The following is a 20,000-nucleotide window of genomic DNA, read 5'->3' on the forward strand; positions in this document are numbered from 1 at the left end:
TGTATTTACAAATAAAGTGGAATAACTATGGCTTTGGGTAGTTTGAGGGAGGTTTATTTTTCGGCGGTTTAGTGCCTGTCAATAACAGGTTAAGGCTGACCACTTTTTTTAACCGCCACTTCATCAAAGCCATCTGAATTCAAATCAAGGAAAATCTCGCACAAAAAACCTGGCACATTACGATTGAAGACATCCTCATCTATGTCCCAACCAAGTTTCACACTTGTAGGCAAATGATTTGTACCAGAAAATTCTGATTTTCAACCCTGGATAGCATTGTAAAAGGATCAAGTAAAAACATAGGAACTTTGGTATTCAAATCAACCAATCAGGGTATCCCTTACCTAAACGGCTGCATCACGCAGGCCACCCAGCACAGGGGAAGCAATGCACTGATTGGCTGATTCAAATCTGGCTGTGTACTTAGAATACCGAAGTTCCTATGCTTTTCCTCGATCCTTTTATGATGCTATCCAGGTCGAAGATCGCAATTTTCTGGTACCAGTTACCTGTTAATTGTTACCAGTTACCAGTTACCAGTTCTCTGTTACCTCTTACCAGCATTTTAGACCCGCCGTCACAACACACTGAATTGCATGACCAGTTGTCACGCAGTGGTAACACAGTCGGGATTTGACAAGAATAAACCGCTTCAGGAAACAAAATTAATCTTTATAGGAAAAGCCCTGTTCTTTGTTATGGAAAGCTCTGTTTGCCCTTCTGAAATTACAGTCAAGGAGCTCACTCAACCACATAACATAATTATTCAGACTATTCATTACAAAAAATACAAAACAAGTTTCACAATTAATGATGATATATTGGTTAGGGGGCAAACACCGCTAAGATTACAGTGAATGTATGGGGTTTTGGCCAACTTTGAACCCCTTTAATTCCACTACCGAAGCAGCATTTTGACAGTGAAAATGTCGTTTGAAAGGAATTTGAACTACAGTAACAGTATTTTCATGAAGTACAAATTTATAAAGAACAGATTCAGGGTACAATGACTATAAGCATGTTTTTAAGCTGTTGACACCTGAACCACCCTGGACTGCCCCACTTGACCAGTAAAAATGGTCTGGTGTAAGACAGAGTAAAATCTACGTCCCACTCCCAGGAGTCGAAAGAGTTAACATTTCCTAGCCTGCCCCACGGACGAAACCAAACTTCTGGTTAGGTCCGTCGGCAAACCACTCCCTGCTTCGCAGACGTTACAAACTGGTGTTAGATTACATCTGCGACGCATGCTAACATTTCCTTACAAAAACTTTACAATCAGAATTATGCAAATTGCCATAAAATTAGAAGCGACATGAGAAGATTTATAATTCCTGAGTTTAAAAAAGGTCATACCTCCTTTAAAGGCCTAATTTTCGGTTGAAAGAATAACAGCAATAAAAGTTTTAAAAATTGTTGCAACCCTAACGTTCCAGCAGTTCAAAGTCGGCCAAAATCGCATACATTTACTTTATAAAGTTTAGAAAAACACAGGGCTTTCCATTATAAAGTACAGGTTTTTCCCTAAAAAAATGCCTTTCTATTTGCAAAGTGACTGTTTTCTCAATTTTGAAATTTTATCATGCTGACTGCATTACCGTTGCATGACAAGCGGTCATGCGATTCTGTAATTTTATGTGTTGATTTTGTGTATAGTAAGTCTTGCAATCACTTTGGTGTGCTCTCAATTAATATCAATAGTAACAACAACAGCAGCCCACAAATAGCTTAAGATAAGTTAATTGAAGTGCCGCTAGAAAAAGAATTGATTTGCTTAAAAAGCCCGACAAAATGCGGTTTTTATTCTTGCTGTGGATGTTTATGCACTTATCAATGTTTTTCCCCTTGAGGGAGGGCGGGGTACACAGGGATTTTGACGACCTATCTTGTCCCCTGTCAGGGGATTTTGACGTCCATCACTTGCTCGCGGGTGGGGATTTTTTCAATCAACCATCTTGAAAAAACCTGGAGAGCTTGGTAACTACTTGTCAATGTGCCATCTTGGAAAGGCCTGAACAGCCTTGTATGTAGTTTTGGGCAAGGAGAAACTCGAGGTGTGTCAATAGCCACTTCCTTTGTTATTTAAATTATGCCATCCAGTATTTTATTATGCTACATGTAGGTTGTTGCATATCACACAACACAAGTTCTTTTACTTTTTTATTTCCTCTTTTGTTCGAGAAGGTTCAACAAAAAATGTGGCCTTCCTTTTAACATCAATGATTTGCACAGTGAGAAGTTTGTTGAACACTGGTCAGTGAAGTACAAATTTAAGACAGGTTTGACTTGTAACAGGCCTCTTTTTGGTTTGGATTTCGTGTAACGAAACTTGAGGTCTGCCTCCAATAAGACGCTTCTGTTGAGGCGATCAAAATCGGAATTTTAATGATCTATAATTAGACATTTTTTTATTCAGGCTCCAGCTGATTTTTCCATATGCCTGGTAATTTTGACCACTTGAGATTTCCCAGGGTGGAGATCTTCACTATTTGGGTGCCCTCCAGGGAGGGGAATTTGGCCACTTGCCCCAAAAAATGTCAAAATCCCCTGGGTGTACCCACCCACAGGGGAAAACATTGATAAGTGTGTTATACTGTCTCCTAAACTGCAACCAAATGCCCAGCCCCTCATTTTTATGTGAATAGAGTGTATTGTTATCTGTTTCGTTCTTAAAACAATGCCGCCACAAGAAGACTGAATAAAGCTGTGAACGGGCCGGATCATTGGGGAGTCTCCAAAACACAATTCACCTTTATCACTTGGCGGCCATTTTGGAGTCCATGGGGAATAAAGGCTTTTTCTTTGCATTGTCTTTGCCTGTCCAGCCTCACACTGAATGAGAGGTTCGACGGGCAAAATCTTTAGTTTGGACATTGAGTGATATGGGCCAATTGGTAACCTTTTACTCCCATAATTAAGCAACAACCAGAGTGGAAGTCATCTTCAGAGTCAAGTGATTCTTGGCTCTGAAGACCTTCTGCTCAGGTTGTTGAAACGTCAGTCAATGTCATCTTAAACACTCCTTCTCGGGACTACACTCGCCCGGACGATTGTACTTTACTTACCGGTAATTGTGATATGAATCCTCGGTTCAAACCATTTACGAGGTATAATTAACAATTAGGCCCGTGGCCCTTGAGGGCGAAGGGTCTAATTGTTTTAGTATCACCCAACTAGTCGGACAGAAAAGGCAATAATAAAGTTAGCAAATGCAAGTTAAAGAAATATTTATTTGGGAATAAAACGAAAGAAAACGTTACGCTTTTCGCTACTCGAGGACTATTACTAATAGTCCTCTAGTAGCGTAGCCAATCAAAATGCAGGATTTGCATTAGTCCACTAGTTGGGTGATACCAATCACTATAATTTATATAGGCAAAACACTTACGTGTGAAGGTCAAACTTATTTGAATTTGTTTGGCAATTTCGCTGTTGACTTCACTGCTGCTCTCGAATTCCCGCAAATTCCCAAGCAGATCCACGAAGGTTGGTGTCAAATTTCTGCTTTCGGCAAACTCTAAGAAAGCAGAGGCATGCTGTTCATTTACAGAGCATCCTTGTATCAGGAACAACGAAAGCAACGACTTATCAACGCCCTCGTCACGACGAATGCTGTAGGAAGGAATCAAATCTTCCCGTCGTTGCGTTCTGGTTTTGATCTCAAATAACTCTACCATCCACCACGGATAGGAAAACATGCAATCAAATCGAGCGCGAATAACTTTCTCGCGCGTGATGACAAATTGTCCGTTCTGATCATTCAACTGTTGCAGCTTTTCTGAGACACATCGTATTCTTGACGGGTTTATAGACTGATGTTTCCCGGAGGCAATCTGCAAGATTTCGTGATAGTCTGGATTTTCGAAATCATCGTTGTCGCTATCACTTTCCGGGTCAGAGTTCGCTTCGTCGTTACTGGCCTTTCCTTCTTTCGGTAAAAAGAATCCTCGAAATTTAAGCATGATAAGGTGCTGCATGTATAAAGGAATCGCTCATTTGACTTTTCAGCTGTTTTCTTTGAGACACGGACACGATCGATTTCAGCCTCCCGCCAAATTCGAATGCATTCCCACAATTCCTCGCAGCCGTACAACATTCCACGATGAGATCATGTATAAGCGCCCTGATGAGATGGTAAATAGCCAACGACGCAGACTCGAACCCAGTTGCTATTTACGGGTTTCAAAGCGAAAGCGGTCTGGATAAAGTGGAGCGCGCGGGGAGTTATGGGAAGAGGCCGAAGAAAATTACGTGCAATCGTGCATAGAGCCGTGCAGAGCAGAGAAACAGAATATGGTGTTATTTTACACCTGTGTTGTGGTTAAAATTCAGTTCGAATTGTAGCTTAGTATTTAACGTACTAAAGTGTTCTGCCGAAGATCTTTTCTCATTTTTTCTTGGCTTGTTATGTCGAGGTAAACCGTGTTACTGCAAATGGTTCTTCGCGGGAACATTTGCGGGAAGTCGATTTGGGTGATTTAGACAGTTCTTTCACTGAATTGTGTATCGAAGTGAGCTGTATTTCTAATACTTTAACAAGTGTGCTGTTATGTAGAACACTGAAACCAAAATGGAAAATTCTCTGGTAACTTATGGGTTCAATAAAGACGAGAAGGAATCCAACACGTCTCTGTTCTCTGCACAGTCTTCAGGTAAAAATAATATGAAATTTGACAGCCAAGAAAGATTGCCTCTAATAGCAAATATGTAGTTTGTTTCAAAAAATATTTCGCTGGAAAAGGTGGCCTTTATGAATTCATCATGTTTTGTAATACGCGAGCTTAACTGGATAGTTTTTATGGCAATAGTAAAGCATTTTCGTGTCAAAATGACGTTGACGTCTTTCTGTTCTGTTAACTTAATTAAATATACCATGCCTCGTTATTTGCACTCTCAAAATTACCTTTGGAACCTACTTTTTGCGTAGAATAAGCTTTTAGAATGATGTTCTTGTCTTCTGTTGTGATACTTGACGATTCGGGAACATTTGTGAAAAAATATTCACAACGGGTCACACGCGCAACTTGATCGCCCTTATAAAATATTCGCAGACCGGTCGATTTCTCTGAAAGGGTGATTGCTACCGAAAAGAGAAAGATTTTCACAATAACTAAAAGTTCCTGTGTTAAGCATGGAAATTCGACGAAGCGGTAAATGCGACTAAATTTGTTGCGTGCGTTGCTATTTTTGTGTTTTGACAGATTTTGACAGAGTATTAAATTATGAAAAAAGTATCTACGGAATACGGATAGATCGTTGAAAAATCTTTATTTTTAGCGGTTATTTGAACATAAAAGATGGAACGCTTGACAAGAAATAATATTTTTGTTGATACTTGAAAGAAAAAAAATTTCGCGGGAATCAGGACGCGGTGAAAATGAGTTAACAAATTTGCGTACGTGCGTTGAAATGTGATACGCTAGGTTTGACAAATGATTTTGTCATTGTAGTGTAAAATGAAGTTTATTTGGTAAGGCAACAATATTTCTTGAACTTCCTGGTTAATCCAATTTATTGCCACCACTTACTAGAGCGAAGATTGTTTACATGAAACTCACGCTTTTTGCGAATTTTGAGAGTCATGAAATTACATCATTTGCGTGACAATATATCCCTTTACTCTAACACAAAAATATTCAGATAGTAACAAACTTCATATTTATTAACCATTTCTTCTGCTGATGCCAAATTAATTATTTTGGAATTTTACCCCCCATGGCATGGTGTTGATAAATGTTCTCCAAATATGCTTTGGTTTCATCTCCATGAAGCTTTCGAGATAGCATAAGTGCTTCTTTCAAAAATGAAGATGGAACGTTACACCCATGAATGGTCTTATAATGGTGAAAAATCGCGCCCTTTTGATAAAATATAGGTTTCTTGCTACAACCGCTATGCGGACAAGCCAATTTTCTCTCTAATATGGCTGAATGCACTTTGCGATCAAGAACAGCAGCCATGTTGGAACGAAATCTGCCAGTCGCTATTTTCCCTTCGACCCTTTCCATGTCGCGCACCTTAATCCAACCTAGTATCCAATCCTCTTTCCCCAAAAAGCACGTAAATATCGACTGGGTACGAGTCTGCCAACGAGGCGCTGGGGGTTAGGGTTACGGTTAGGGTTACGGTTAGGGAAGTTGGGGTTGTAGCCGATATAACGCGCGCTCTGATTGGCTAATTGTGACTGGCCCACGAGCCGATTACGGGCTTGCAAAAACAAAGCAAAAGGTAATTAAAAAACCATATAATAAACTACTTACTAACCGAGCTAGCTCGAGCCGTACTGGGGAATATTGGCCCTGGGTCGTTTTTGTACGGACCTCGCTGCGCTCGGTCCGTACTGCCACGAGCTCGGGCCAATATTTCTCTGGCAGTACGGCCCTCGCGCTCGGTTAGTAAGAAGTTATTAAGGGGTCACCCAGAAGTCATACCAGCAGAGGTCCTTTGGCTCACAGGTCCTCACACGTTCGTACGACGAAACAGATCCTTTTCTGAGGTTAAACACCTGGCTACCAGCCTAACTCTTTTTCCTACTTTCCCAACCGCGAGAAAACCGCGGTAAATCAGCCATCGCCAAAAAATTTTTTTTTTCTCAAAAAATATTTAAAGTTAGGGGGAAAAAAATACATCATTTTAAAGCTAAGAAAATAAGCTTTCCAACAGCATATAACTTATTTACAGACAACTGAAACATTTTATAAAAGCGAAAGTTGAACGAAAAAATTTAAGAAAAATAACAGGAAAATATGTTTTCCAGGCAAAATTTGGTCATTTTAGCGTTGATTACGAATTTGTGGATGCAAAACTAAAATTTTCTGCAATTTATCTACTTTCTTGGACATAAATTCGACCGAAAACTGATGAGGCACGAATATTTTTAGATTTTTAGGGATAATAGATAACGTGGATTCAATGCGTAATGTGATAATGCGATAAAAGTGTCAAATTTGCGACCCAATGCTAACGGCAACGGAAGCGATCGCATTACGAATAATTAACCTCTGTTGCCAAAAACCACCCAAATAACCGGTCCGTGTAAAACGCAGACTGCAGACTGCAGACTGCAGACCAGGGATAAAATGAAGACTGAGGGTAAAATGCAGACTGCAGATCGCAGACTGCGGGTTAATAAAATAATAATGAAAAAAGAGTTATAAGAGTGTTAGTAGCCGTTTGTACTTTCACACTGAAACCCCAACACAGCCCCGGGGGGGACTCCCATATGAAACAGACGGGGATGCTCGTCGTCTCGCTTAGGGGTGTAAATTTTGGATTTTGGTCTCGCTTAGGGTGTTCCGGGAAAAGCGCCAATATTTTAAGCCGCCAAGGTCTCGTTTAGGGTTCCGCGAAGAAACACAGAATTACGCGAAGAGAAACAGAAGTCAAATTTTCTTTTTAACTTGTTTTTAGGGGTCAAAATTTGCTTAAGCCACGCCCAGATTGGTATCCTTTAGGGATCACAAAAAGCTTGAGCCACGCCCAGATGGTCTCCTTTAGGGGTTAAATTGGGAGTCCCCCCTCCCCCCCCCCCCCGGGAACACAGCTCCCATCGCTTTGGTTGCCCCACCGCATGTTTTAAATCCGGATTTTCATCGAACTCTGTAAGAATTGAAGCTGTTTGAATCCTTGTTGTTGTTGGAAAAAGGACAGTTTCGTTAAGTGAGTTGCTTTTGGGCAAAGAAGTCACCACCCCGTAATTCAACTGTCCATTTTGCTGCACTGAACAAAGTAATCGAGTAATTACCCAATAACTCAATTTATTTTGACACGCATGGCTACAATATCAAATAACAAAGACAGAGATAACGTGGATTTTGCAACCATTTAACGTTTCAATTCAGTCGGCTTAAGCCAGTATGACTGAGGTGTAAAAATTTCTTATTCGGGTCCTTTCATTCGCTTTCGTGTACGTTATGTTTATCCTTTAGTTCACAAGTTCGTTTGTTTTGCATCTGGCACTGGTAGAGTGCGCTGGGACCGCTGGCACTGGTAGAGTCTGCCGTAGATTTTCTATTACGGATTTAAAGAAGAATGCAAAGTTGGCTGAGATTTGCTTTGGATCGGTGATATCTTCACCGTCAATTTCCAGAGATTGAATTTGCCCAGATTTAACATCACTTCCAATTGCAGATTTGATTGCACTCCATAATCAACTAGAATGGTTCGTATTTTCTTGAATGAGATAAGAATAATACGCCCTTTTTTGCCTCTTTGATGGGTACAGTTATTTTGTTTCTGAGTGATCGATATTCCTGCCAGATGATCCAGTCTTTTTGTTAGCACCTTTCCTACAACTAAAAAGGTAAACTGCAAAAATATCCTTTGCAATCGATTTGTACGTTAGCACGCATGTTTTTAGTCTTTTTTTTATCTACCGCTAAGGTATTTTTTTCTGGTGGTATTTTTGTTGAAGAATTTCTCCAAAACAAACCAGTTAACCGCGAAATTTTGTTTTGTTTTTGAAATTGCACGCAACTCTTGGTTTCATTTTTTGTTTGCGTTGTCATGGAAAATAATCCATTTCGGATTTTGCGTTTCTTTAACTCTGAAGAGATGACAAATACGTTTTTGGATTTTCCCAAAAATAACGCATAATTGCAACAGGGATACCAAGATTTCTAAATTTCATAAGCATGCTCGAAAAGCCCTCTTGATAGCCATGGACTTGAGGAACTGGCCGCTTATACCCACTGGGCTTCTCCTTCGTTACAAGACCTTAAAATAGTAAACATACTAATGCTGGGCAACAAAAAAAAGAGCTATCAAAATTTATTTTCCTGTCCCAACTTTAATCTGAATCTTTACATGACAGTCATTTTTTCCGGAGGATCTTCTTCGTCTTCCTCTTTTTTCAGTGAAAGTAAGGCGGCGGAAGGGGTACTTTCCAGTGTCTCGGCTGTTGGTTCGTTATTTGTTTCAGGAAGCAGCATACAGAGAACGCCCGCTACAAAAGCATCAACGGCCATGATGATATAAGGCAACTGATTCATGTAGGTACTCTAAGAAAGATAACAAATATAAATTACACTAGTGATTACTCGCAGGCAAGAGCCGGGGCAAGAGCATGGTTGGGCTGTTGACAGCATTTCAACTTCGATGCCGACATCATGGCCGAACACGAAAGCCGCTTGTTAAAACCAACAGACACAAACATATGCAGTTAATGTTTAAAACATTGGTCACTAGCTTCTACCAATTTCTATGTTTATCCTCTTGAGAATTTCAATGTTCATATCTCACCAGCCAGATGACAAAAGGGGAAGTTATTGCACCAAGCCTACCGGCAGCAGAGGACGTGCCAAGTCCAAGATTTCTGCGGAAAACAAATATACAGCGGTTTGTTACTGGCATAGGGAATACCCATATAGCAAGTGGTACTATACAACATGTGCTATCCTGCCCAGGTGAGTTTTTTGCGAAAGCGGGGTTTAAAAGGGGGTATTAATTCAATCAATTGGGGCTTAAGTTTTTACTCTTCCCCCGCCTATTGTCCACCCTACATGTTTCTAATAGGCCTAATGTTGGATTACGACAGCTTATCCAAACCTAAAAATAATAATATATAAAGTCTGCGTCTGTTTGGCACTAAATACATGAGCCCAAATTTTTCCACTTTATTTTTTGGCCGTACAATCAACGGGCTCACTAAAAACAGTCAAGGAATCAGTATTGCTTACCGTATAACTGTTGGAAACAATTCCGCTGAGAAGACAAAAATTGCGTCAAAGGAGTTCATTACAGAGAATTTACCAACCATGGCGAAGATTATGCGGCCCGCTACAAATCCTGCAAATTAAAAAAAAACCTCACTATTGGTTGCAAAAAGCCTCATAGAAAGGTAAAGGGTTGGATGATTAGCGAGGAAGTGACCGTTCAGATCGAACAACGTAATTATCAGAAAATTAAAGAGCCATATGATTTATGTACGGAAATATTAAGGCCTCAAGCCGGTCTTCTTTTATTTCGTGGTCTTATTCGCTTAGAGTCTCTTCAGGGTAATGCAACAATGGCCACGACAAGCTGGCAGAGACTGAGTACAACACCACGAACCCTGCGTAGGAGTTTTCGCAGGCAGTGAATGGTTTTAGAACGCCAGTGGCTCAGTTGGTTGAGCACCGGGCTGTCACGCGGGAGGTCGTGAGTTCAACTCCGGCCGGACCGACATCCAGGGTCTTTAAATAACTGAGGAGAAAGTGCTGCCTTTGTAATTACATCTGCAAATGGTTAGACTCTCTAGTCTTCTCGGATAAGGACAATAAACCGTAGGCCCCGTCTCACAATCCTTCAATGTTCATAATCCTGTGGGACGTAAAAGAACCCACACTCTTGTCGCAAAGAGTAGGGCATGTAGTACCCGGGGTTGTGGTCTGTCTTCTGCATGTTGTGTATCATGGTTGGGAGGGTAAATGCTCGGAGATATTAGCTACAACAAGCTACTCTAAAATCCGAGGGTAAAGAAAGATATATGATATATGATGATATATGATATAGATGGGGCCTATAACTTACAGTCCTTATACAGGAAGATTTAAATCCAAGCTTCAGTGACCCGGCACTAGCTCAATCTGGTTTGATATCATCCATGCAATATTCTACATATAAGGTCTCACCTGAGTTCTCTCCGTCGCCTGGAATAAAGGTTACGATGAGATTTGCAATGGCTGCCACGACTAAGCCAATAACAACTACCTTTTTTCTCCCCCAACTGACAAATAAAGACACAAATATCATGGTTATGACCATAACATCTTTGCGTGGTCGGGTTATTGAGATGAGCTGAGAGAAGTTTTCTCTTGATCTGAGAGGATATCTCACATGATGACGTCAAAAAAGATATCAAAAATCACAACGGCTCTTGCAAAGTGGCACTTTGTCCGAGAATCCCCGAGTCACCATCGAAATAAGAAATAATTACATATCTTCAGAAAAAGGATCATTTTTGGATATTCTGTAAATGGAATTTTCTTGTTCGAAGGAATTGTGTAACGGTTTTCAACAATCTTTATAGCAACGGCTGTGCGTTTTTCAACGTCAAAAACACTTCTTTGTTTATGGTACGTGATTCTAAATTTACTTTCATGCATGCAGCAAGGTCAGAGCGGCTTGAGATCGGCTGTGCACTGTTCCTGTTTGCTAATAGGTTACATGTCACTAGCTAAAACTGACAAATTTCAAACCGGTTCATGCTGTAGATAGCAAAGGCGTTTCCAGGAATCTCGACCAGCGAGGTTAGGAAAAAATTCAGATATATGTTGCCTCCCAGCATAACAGATCCTAAAGAGACACCAAAGTACACTTGGGCATTGACAAACCTGCAAAGAGGAATGGAGATCATGATGCCAATAAAAATACAGAGAATAATTTTATGATCGGTTTTCTGTGTATACAAATGCTATTGCTATGATAATGCGATAGAATGCGTTGTGACTACCCTGTGACTCAGTGGTGGAAACAAAACCATCCCTAACCAAGAAATCCATGAAATGAGAGTCTTCTTTGTCATTGAGCGCGTTCCGAATAAATCCATAAATCCAGCTTCCCGGCGCTGACCGCATCTTTGGTCCTCTGGGAGACCCAGTCCTTCATCTGGCATTTCCTTCTTGTTGACTTTGGCCACTTTTTTCAATACCTTTTCAGCTTCCTCTGTCTTCTCGTGCGTCAAGAGCCAGCGAACAGACTCAGGTACAACTCTATTGGTGAAAAACGAAATCACCCATTCGTGCAAAGTTTCTATTGAAACAACAGGATCAACCAAACTTTAAGGTGAGCGTATGTTTAAAAGGAAGGCCGTGTATTTTTGAAACCTGCAAAAAGAGCCGGACGTTTTCTTCGGCTTTGCTATTTCGAAAGATATACAGCTGGGCCTACTTGTCAGTGGACCCACAATACAGCGGGTATGCGTAGAAACACTTACATCCAAAATACGAAGAGAATAAGTCCTGGTGCAGAAGTTATCATAGAAAGCTTTCTCCAGTCTCTTATTAGATAAGCTAACAGCGCTATAAACATTAGGGCTCCAGTCCAGAAGAACCAAGTGAAAGTTCCTGCCATGGCCCGGTGATCAGGGCCTACATATTCAGTTGCCATGATAAAAAGGCACACGATAGCACCTCCTGTGAACAGCAAAAAGAAAAATATATGTAATTAAGTATTTTTCATTCAATAAAAAAATGTCTTAAACAAGCTGAAAAGCAACACTACGCTTCGGTGGATTTCACAAGATATATTGACCACGGAGCGAAAACGAAACATGCTGACTTTAAGGACGGTGCCAACTAATTCAAAGTATTTTTGAGCGCTTTACTGAATATGCGGGAAAAGCAGATCTTAACAAGTGTTATCGAAATCCAAAAAGAAAATTGGGGGTAACCACGCATTTTGCAAAGATAATTAATCAGCAATATTTGTAAAAAGCTTTAAAATACAAAACGATGTATGGCGTTCTTTTCCAAATTGAAGCTTAATTAGCTCTGAAAAATGCAAGAGCACTTGCTAAGTTCTGATTTCTCCGAATACTTTTGAACAGCGCAAAAATATCCCTGTATTGATAAGCACCTCCGATAGGAAATCTGAGTATCTCGAGATGCGCAGAACGTATGCGAAATAACAATAGTAGGCACCGTCCTTAAAACAACGTGATCATCTTTACTCGCACAAACATTTGGAGGAATTGTGCATAGTAGCGGTATAAGGGGCCAGTAAAGGGATAATCATCGAGGCTGTGCTGGATAAACTCTCCTCAGTTCGTTGCACACCTAGAACTCAAGAAAATTAAAGCACTTTACTGCGTTCAGGATGTTGGTCTCCCTGGTGGATTAAGGTAACACTGAATTTCCTCTTACCCAGACCAAAGCCAATAATGAACCTCAAACAAGTATACAGCCAATACCATGGAACAAAAGAACTTGCAAATGCAACCCAACACACGAGACTTGAGGACAAAAAAAGGACCTTTCTTCGGCCATATTTATCTGATAGGAGGCCAAATACAATATTTCCAACAAACCAGCCCAGAAACATGATCGAATTTGTCAGGAACCCAAGTGAGGATTTGCTGCACACTAGACGCCACTGTAAAAAAACATATATTCTGGTCAGTGAAGGGTAAAGGGCCCTTCAGATAAATCAAAAGCAAACATTACTTCCTCTTGAATTTGTCCTTTTTCTCCATTATCAACTGAACAATGTTTTTGGCTTAAATTCGCCCTATGTAAAGGAATCCAGGTGGCCCTCGGATCCCAGATCCCGAATAGTAGAAGATCCCGGAGCCTGAGTCGTGGATTCCGGATTCCAAACTCATGGGTTCCACCGAAATCTTCTGGATTCTGAATTCCATACAGTGAATTCCTACAATCCGGATTCCGTCACATCGGGCGATTAAATTTTGAGGAACCCTTATGTTGGGAGTCTGCCCCATTTAAAAAACGCCGGGGTTCCAATGATTATGTCCTAAATAAAATTGTTGGTATAATTTTAAGATGTATAGGGAGTTAATATTTACTGAATTTAACTTAAATATTCACTTACCTTTCAAAACATTTTGCATAAAATTCAAATCATATCTGCTTGCAGTGAATATCTAAAACAACGAACACGATACCTCCGTAATGATAGATGTATAGGCATTCGTAAACTCCCACTCGTCATCAGTAATATCACATCTGAAATTCTTGTGGGGATCTTCACCACTTGGGCTAAACTCCTCTATAAAACAAGAAATGCACTTCAAATGTAGAAGACCTTTCTCACTCTCATTTTTTACCTCATTGATGACGAAGTCTCAATGAGGTTTGTGAGGGGGCTTCGGGTGCTCACTGGATCACTCGATCAATGGGCTTTTAAATTTCGGGTTTCGTTCGGGCGGCCGAATTGGTGTACGAATGTGCTCGAAACCGAAGCGCGAAGCGCACATGTCGCAGGTTCGAACTTACCCTTCGCTCTTATTTCATTATTTTTAGGGGTTGCTCTGAAGTTTCCATTGAGTTATCAAAATTCTTAAGTCTTCTTAAGTCTTAAAGTGACCCTGTAGAGTTAAGGTTAAGGTTAGGGTAACACTAACCCTGTGACCAAAAAAATCAATTCTTATTTTTCTTTGAATCTCAAAACTTTGTCAACTAAACACAAAGCGACCAAAGTTTTAAGCCTTGATTTCAAAGACAGCTGTTTATTTTAACTGGAATTGTCCTATTTAATGGTCCGCCATTACTAACTTTATAAGATCTTGAGAGAGTTGGATCGAGGAGAAAATGGCGTCAAAGGCTCATCAGTTTAAGAATGCAATGCGTGTGTACGCCGCAAAATTAATATGCAGCACGGGCGTTTTGCATATATAATTAAGCTGCATTCACATGCTGAAATTTTGAGCTAGTGAGCCTTTGACATCACTTTTCCCTGGAGGCAACCCTCTGAGGTCCAATCGGTCAGTTTGAAAAGTGAGTAATGGTGGATCGTTAAATCCAAAACTTAGGCGCTTTTCTTTGTCAGAACTGCCAGACCAGTCAGTTTGCAAGGAAAATGCAACAATTTCAAGAAACACTTGCATGATAATCCCTCGTATTATTCTGGAGGAAAGGAAAGGAAATGAACTTTATTTAAGTGTCTAGTCGTTTTAGCGCTGGAGCACTAATTGGGGACACTGTAAACTGAACTAACAATGAAAGCAAATCAAGTCAAATGTTGGTTTTTTTTAGGAGAGGGGAAACCCGGGAATACCCGGAGAAGTGTGTTAATTTCAAAGCCTTGTAGAGTTAGTCCTTCCAAATGCCCGGTCTAGCCGGTCAGTTCTGTCAAAATGGGAAGCGTCCTTACACTCAAAGTAAACGGCCTTTGGATAAAAATCAAAGATCACAATTTTGCCAGTCTGGTGTTAAGCAAACACACTTTCAAAATCTGAAGGAAAAAAGGAAGTGATTTTTTTATCACAGGGGCACTTTAAAAGTCGTAGTAGAAAACATATCCCAACGCTCTACATTTCATCAATGAGGTGTCTCACGGAGACTTTGATTATTAATTAACGGCTATTTTGTCAATTAAACATTTGCGAACCGTAAAGGGCTTTTTTTGATTTGTCTGTAATAATTAAAAGGGCTACTTCAGAAAACAGATCACGAAGAGCCAGGATATCTGCCTAGTTTCAAATTCCGTTATGACCACTTTAAATGCTAATTTGTCTCTAAATTCAACTCCAATACGCATTGTACAAGGTCAACTTGTTGTTTCAGTTAAGTAAACTTCTGCTGTAATCAAAAATCATGTAAAGGTCTTTTCTACAAATCATCATTTGCAGTACCAATCACTAGTTAGATTAATTTGTCTTCGAAATACAAGCGTACAACGCTTTACTCTTCAATATTTGAGAACCAGATAAGTCCAAACACTAACGAGTGAAGTTGCAAACGGTGCTGTTCTTGACACATCTCCAAGGGGGCTCTAAAGCAAGGAAGGTCATGATAAGGGTTTGAAGTGTGACAGGAACCATCATTATGCCCACAACACAGACCAACATCCACTGGAACCTGCCCATGCTGCCGATCCTGGCCAGAAAACCATCAACACTCAGAGTCATGGCGTGGATAAGCGTGACCTAATATCAAGAAGAGCATTGGATGATCAGTGCACTGGTACGTACTGGTGACAGTACAGTTAGCGTTCAGAATCGTGGCAAATTTAAGTTATGGTTTTTCGTATTTGTTTATGTTAACTCAAGAAGTCGAACCCTGTGACATTTATCGCTTAAATTTATGATGCTAACTTCTACGAGAAAGGTAAGAGGATATTAATAGAAGGTCTATTATAGGGGTTTGCACAATCCGCAACTGAACCGCTTTATTTTGTTCTTGTTAGACCGCAAACTGCTTTCGTTTTCTCCTTAAGGAGGCTCGAACCAGTTTCAACGCTTCCAAGTGACGCTCTTATTAGAAGGATCTCCACACAACGTTGTATCATGTATTGGCAAGGGTTAGGGTTTTGGTTGGTACCAAATGAAACAGATACAGTCATTATTTGTGATGTACTATGTCACCGTGGCAACTGGCAAACCCTGTAAAAACACCTTTTATTGTGTCTTTAGTTGCTTATATCTCAAATACGAACCGGATGACCCCAATTTTTTATTTCTGAAAAGTAATCAGAAGGGTATGATGAAACTTTCTACAAAGCTTTACAAAGTTTTGTCTAGTGGATTCAGAGCCACCATAATTTTGTGATTTTTTAAGGATAGCTCTGAATCCTCTCGACATAATTTTTTTACACTTTGCCGAAAGTTTCATCGTGGCCTTCTAATCACTATTCAGCAATAAAAAAGGTTAGGGTTAGGGTTAGGTCGCTGAGTTCGTTTTTGAGATATGAGCAACTAAATCCAAAATATAGGATGTTTTTGCTTGGCTTTCCCGTTGCCAAGATAACTTATTACATCACAATAATGATCACATCTTCCTTAAAAATAATCGGTGTTTCATATGGTACCGTAACATTGCTGCTACGTGATACAGTGTTGCAGCGTTATTCGATCTAAACAGAGAGTCTTCTGAGCGTTGAAACCCTTTCGAGCCTCCTTAAGACCGAAACCGACTTATGGCCGAATTAGAATCACAATTAACCGAGCTTTTAATGGGTACTTCACACATTGTTTCTCATCACAAAGACCAAGAGATCTTTAGAACAAAACAACACAAAACATTTCTTCTGAGTCCTTTCAAATAACCTGTGAGCAAAAAGTTTTGATTTCTAATGAAAAGTCCACAAGCACAAAGAAGGCACGTCACGTTGTTTATAACGATGCACAAAAGCCAAGTTTGGAATCTCGAGCTCCTGTAAATCTTTTCGAAAATCCTCTACCAAACACTCGTGAACTTATGATTTCCCGCAACCGCGCAGTAATTTCTTGAACGTAAACCGTCTCAAAAATACGACTGAAACCGTAGACCGACTCTCAAAATTGGCTTAAACCGCCAGAGTATACTGAAACTGAGATATAAAAATTCGTCCGCACTATACCTGAGCCCGCTTTACACTGGCAGAGAGGTCTGGCACGGCACTCCGAAGTCTCGGAACCGTACCAATGTTATTCGGGCACGGCACGGTAAATTTTTCATATGTTAACAGAACAAACAGAATGCATATTAGGCATCCGTGCCAGAAATTATAGGCGTGCGGAGCACATCTCTGGAGGTAGACTTTGCACTCCAAATTTTGGAGTGCCGAGTCAATTTTGTGCGTGTGTAAAAGGAGTTTATATCTCAAAAACAAAATCTGCTTGACAAGGCCGTTTTGACTGTTTTCCCTCCAAAAGGTACCTACAATTGTAGGTTAAGAAACTGCTTCCAAAAGACCGTAGGTATAACATAGGGCAAAATCATTAAAATAGTTGAGTAATCAATAAGATCAAGTAAGTACCTAAACTTGCACATAGACTGCCACAGCTTTGGGAATTCAAACCTCTGAACTTCTTATAATGTACAAAATGTATGCAAATAAACGTCATAAATATGGAAATCATTTGGTGGTCAAGAATATATTTTAATTGATCTCTGTACTTAATAAGGCAAACAAAGACAGGCGTTGGACATCCCTATATGGGCCAAGAAAAAATCTCTTGAGAATTATTTCCGAATCATTTCTCTTTGCTAAAGGACACGTAAGGCTTTTTGTCCTGTAAATTAAACTACTGGCTTTTTCATTCAATTCCTTTCTTTTCCAATTTTTACGTTTTTCATTACTGGTTTTCTGTTCTGTCTGATCGTCTCTTTCATTCATGTATAAAATGTATTGTGTTGTTGTTCCACTGTCTGTTTTCTTGAGTGGAGCTGTCATTGTAGTTTTTTTAGTGCTTTTACCGCACCGGGGTCTTGTTGAGTAGATGATTCGAACTGTTTGGTTTTGGAATTTGAAGCTCATTGGAACGAACAATCCGCATGATCTTTGATGATACGTTTAAAAGCAAGATAGAACTGAGCACAGGGCTGACACTTGGCGTTGTCACATTTTTAACAGTTTAAGAGATAAAGGATAAGCTGAGATATGACTTGAAGTCCGCAAGAATTTCCTTCATTTGTACCACTACAAATCAAAAGATGTCTTACTTTCGCTTTTTAGAAGCGATAATGACCTATGACATCACAAACAAAAGGAATATAGGCTGCAGTAGACGGATGGATAGCCGCGGTTAATCCGTCAGTTATTCGCTGAGCGGAGGTTTGTTTACCGTTAGTTAGCTTACAGTTAGTAACTATAAACACAAAAAAATGTTACCAATATTGCTGATTAAAAACATATTGGATTTTTCGCAAGTCAATGCAGTATTAAACATTTATAAACGGTCAGCACGACCCAGTGACCTCTTCAATGGAAATTATGGTTGTCCGGGTTTCTAGAATTTTCCGTGTTTGGTTTTGACAAATGTTTTGACGTTACGGAAAGAGAAGTCTGTTGACCAGTTCTGAGAAAAAAATAAAAGGAAATCACGCAGGAAAAAAGAACAAATAATAAATCTTCAAGGCGAAAACCAAACTGGTCAAAACAAGGCAAATTTATATTCCAGAAAAGGGTAAAAACCTCTAGAATTGTATCCTCGGTCGTGACTACAAAGTCCCAAGTTCGAAGTTTAGACTGAAACGATTCGCCCACAGAGCCGCTTTACCCCCTAATACAGAGGCAAACAATTTTGACTTTCTTTGACTTACCTTTCAGGAGAACCTTACTCGTAGAGGGTGAAAATGTAAGCGAATCGCAAGATACAACTAAACGAGGGCGAGTGGGCTCCCACATGCCAACTGTCACTTGTCATCGCACACCGATCATGTTTCATTTTCAGGATTTCTTAGCTGCCAAACCAAAAGGTCGGGGTTCCAGTAAGGAGAGTAAAACGGAACCTTATGATCCTCTGTTCTACACAACAGAAATGTTTTAAAGAGTTGACCTGCCGTGTTTAAGTTTTACCTGACAGTTTTGCCACCAGTCGTACTTGTGTTTCCACAGTGGCTGGACAATCTGCGAGCCGGCAAGTCATGCGAATTTCGCATTTAGTCAAAGCACCCATTTCAAATAGCGCTGATAAACACTTTTTAAGTCTAAGCACCCCTTTTAAAACGGTTAGCTTTCAATAACTGTGTGACTAACATGTTGACTCACATGGCTCGCCATGTTGGCTCGCATGGCTCGCACATTGTCCTCACTCGTTTCCACAAGTTAAAAAGTGAACAATGGCCGTTGGCAAAACCAGGGCCGGACCGGATCGGATCGGATCGGATTGACAACACTCGGACCGGATCAATAACACCAGACAACGTGCTCAAATTCTGTGCCTTTCTCTCTTGTGTAGTCCTCTCCTCATTTGTTGAGACTCGTCGAAATGTTTTTTTTTTCCAAAGGTGATCACAGATTCCGAAGTGGAATTATGAAAGATACGATGTGACGAAGTGACGTCAATACGCGAATTGACTGCGTACACAACGGTCTTCTTTTTCAAACATAAAAACTGACGACAATTCTATACTTTGCCCCAGTCCCTTCTAATTGCACAATAGCCTGATTCAGCAACAGAACGGGAATGTCAGTTGACGAGGGCGCGCGCAGCAAAAATATCCATCTTAGGCCATATTAGTCGAGTAGAATCCCAACTATTCTGCGGGCTCTCCTTTCGTCAACTGACGTTCCCTTTCTGTTGCTAAATCAGGCTATTGTACAATGGTCAGGGACTGGGGTAAAGTAAAAAATTGTTCTCAGTTTTCATGTTTGAAGAAGAAGACCGTCGCGCACGCAGTCAATTCGCTTATTGACGTCAATTCGTGACATCGTATCCTTCATAATTCCGCTTCGGGAATCTGTAATCACCTCTGGAAAAAAAAAAACATTTCGACGAGTCTCAATAAATGAAGAGACGACTACACAAGAGAGAAAGGCACGGAATGCGACTTTTCCTGTCTTCAGCACGTTGTCTGGTGATCGTCTACTTTTGGCGAGGATTTTGTTATTGATCCGGTCCGTGTTTTGTCAATCTGATC

General features: G+C 40.3%; 2 protein-coding genes and 1 long non-coding RNA gene across 7 annotated transcripts in view; 1 reads left to right on the forward strand and 2 right to left on the reverse strand.

The window, feature by feature from the left end:
* The window catches only part of LOC138042603 (DNA helicase B-like), a 17,517-nt gene extending 12,381 nt beyond the window's left edge, over positions 1-5,136 (reverse strand). Inside the window, exon 1 of one of the 2 annotated variants that reach the window (XM_068888563.1) lies at positions 4,917-5,136. Coding sequence is in view for 1 of the 2 variants with exons in the window: in XM_068888556.1 (XP_068744657.1) it covers positions 3,389-3,977 (589 nt within the window). In the remaining variant the exon portion in view is untranslated. Of the gene's footprint in view, positions 1-3,388; positions 4,827-4,916 lie in introns of those variants that run through there. The other variant, XM_068888556.1, reaches the window with a different exon arrangement.
* A 3,632-nt stretch (positions 5,137-8,768) lies between these two features.
* On the reverse strand, positions 8,769-19,288 carry LOC138042618 (organic cation transporter protein-like). 4 transcript variants are annotated; one of them, XM_068888575.1, is made up of 11 exons: positions 19,129-19,283; positions 15,382-15,583; positions 13,601-13,704; positions 12,843-13,071; positions 11,915-12,113; positions 11,469-11,690; positions 11,178-11,312; positions 10,611-10,705; positions 9,678-9,786; positions 9,241-9,313; positions 8,769-8,999 (listed from the first exon to the last, which is right to left on the reverse strand). In XM_068888575.1, exons 1-11 carry the CDS (start codon positions 19,150-19,152, stop codon positions 8,802-8,804), a joined length of 1,590 nt encoding a protein of 529 aa, XP_068744676.1. In that variant the 5' UTR covers positions 19,153-19,283; the 3' UTR covers positions 8,769-8,801. The 4 variants fall into 4 exon arrangements, 3 of the variants coding, with proteins under 3 accessions (XP_068744676.1, XP_068744681.1, XP_068744684.1); XM_068888580.1 differs by lacking the exon at positions 19,129-19,283 and adding an exon at positions 18,681-19,036; XM_068888583.1 differs by lacking the exon at positions 11,469-11,690 and having other exon boundaries at positions 19,129-19,287.
* On the forward strand, positions 8,865-12,956 carry LOC138042643 (uncharacterized). The gene is made up of 4 exons (XR_011131059.1): positions 8,865-8,990; positions 9,244-9,404; positions 11,638-11,763; positions 12,847-12,956. It is a non-coding gene; the product is annotated as an uncharacterized lncRNA (long non-coding RNA).
* Positions 19,289-20,000: the final 712 nt, after the last annotated feature.

The sequence above is a fragment of the Montipora capricornis genome, chromosome 1, assembly GCF_036669925.1.
Source record: "Montipora capricornis isolate CH-2021 chromosome 1, ASM3666992v2, whole genome shotgun sequence".
In the NCBI taxonomy this organism is placed as follows: Eukaryota; Metazoa; Cnidaria; class Anthozoa; order Scleractinia; family Acroporidae; genus Montipora; species Montipora capricornis.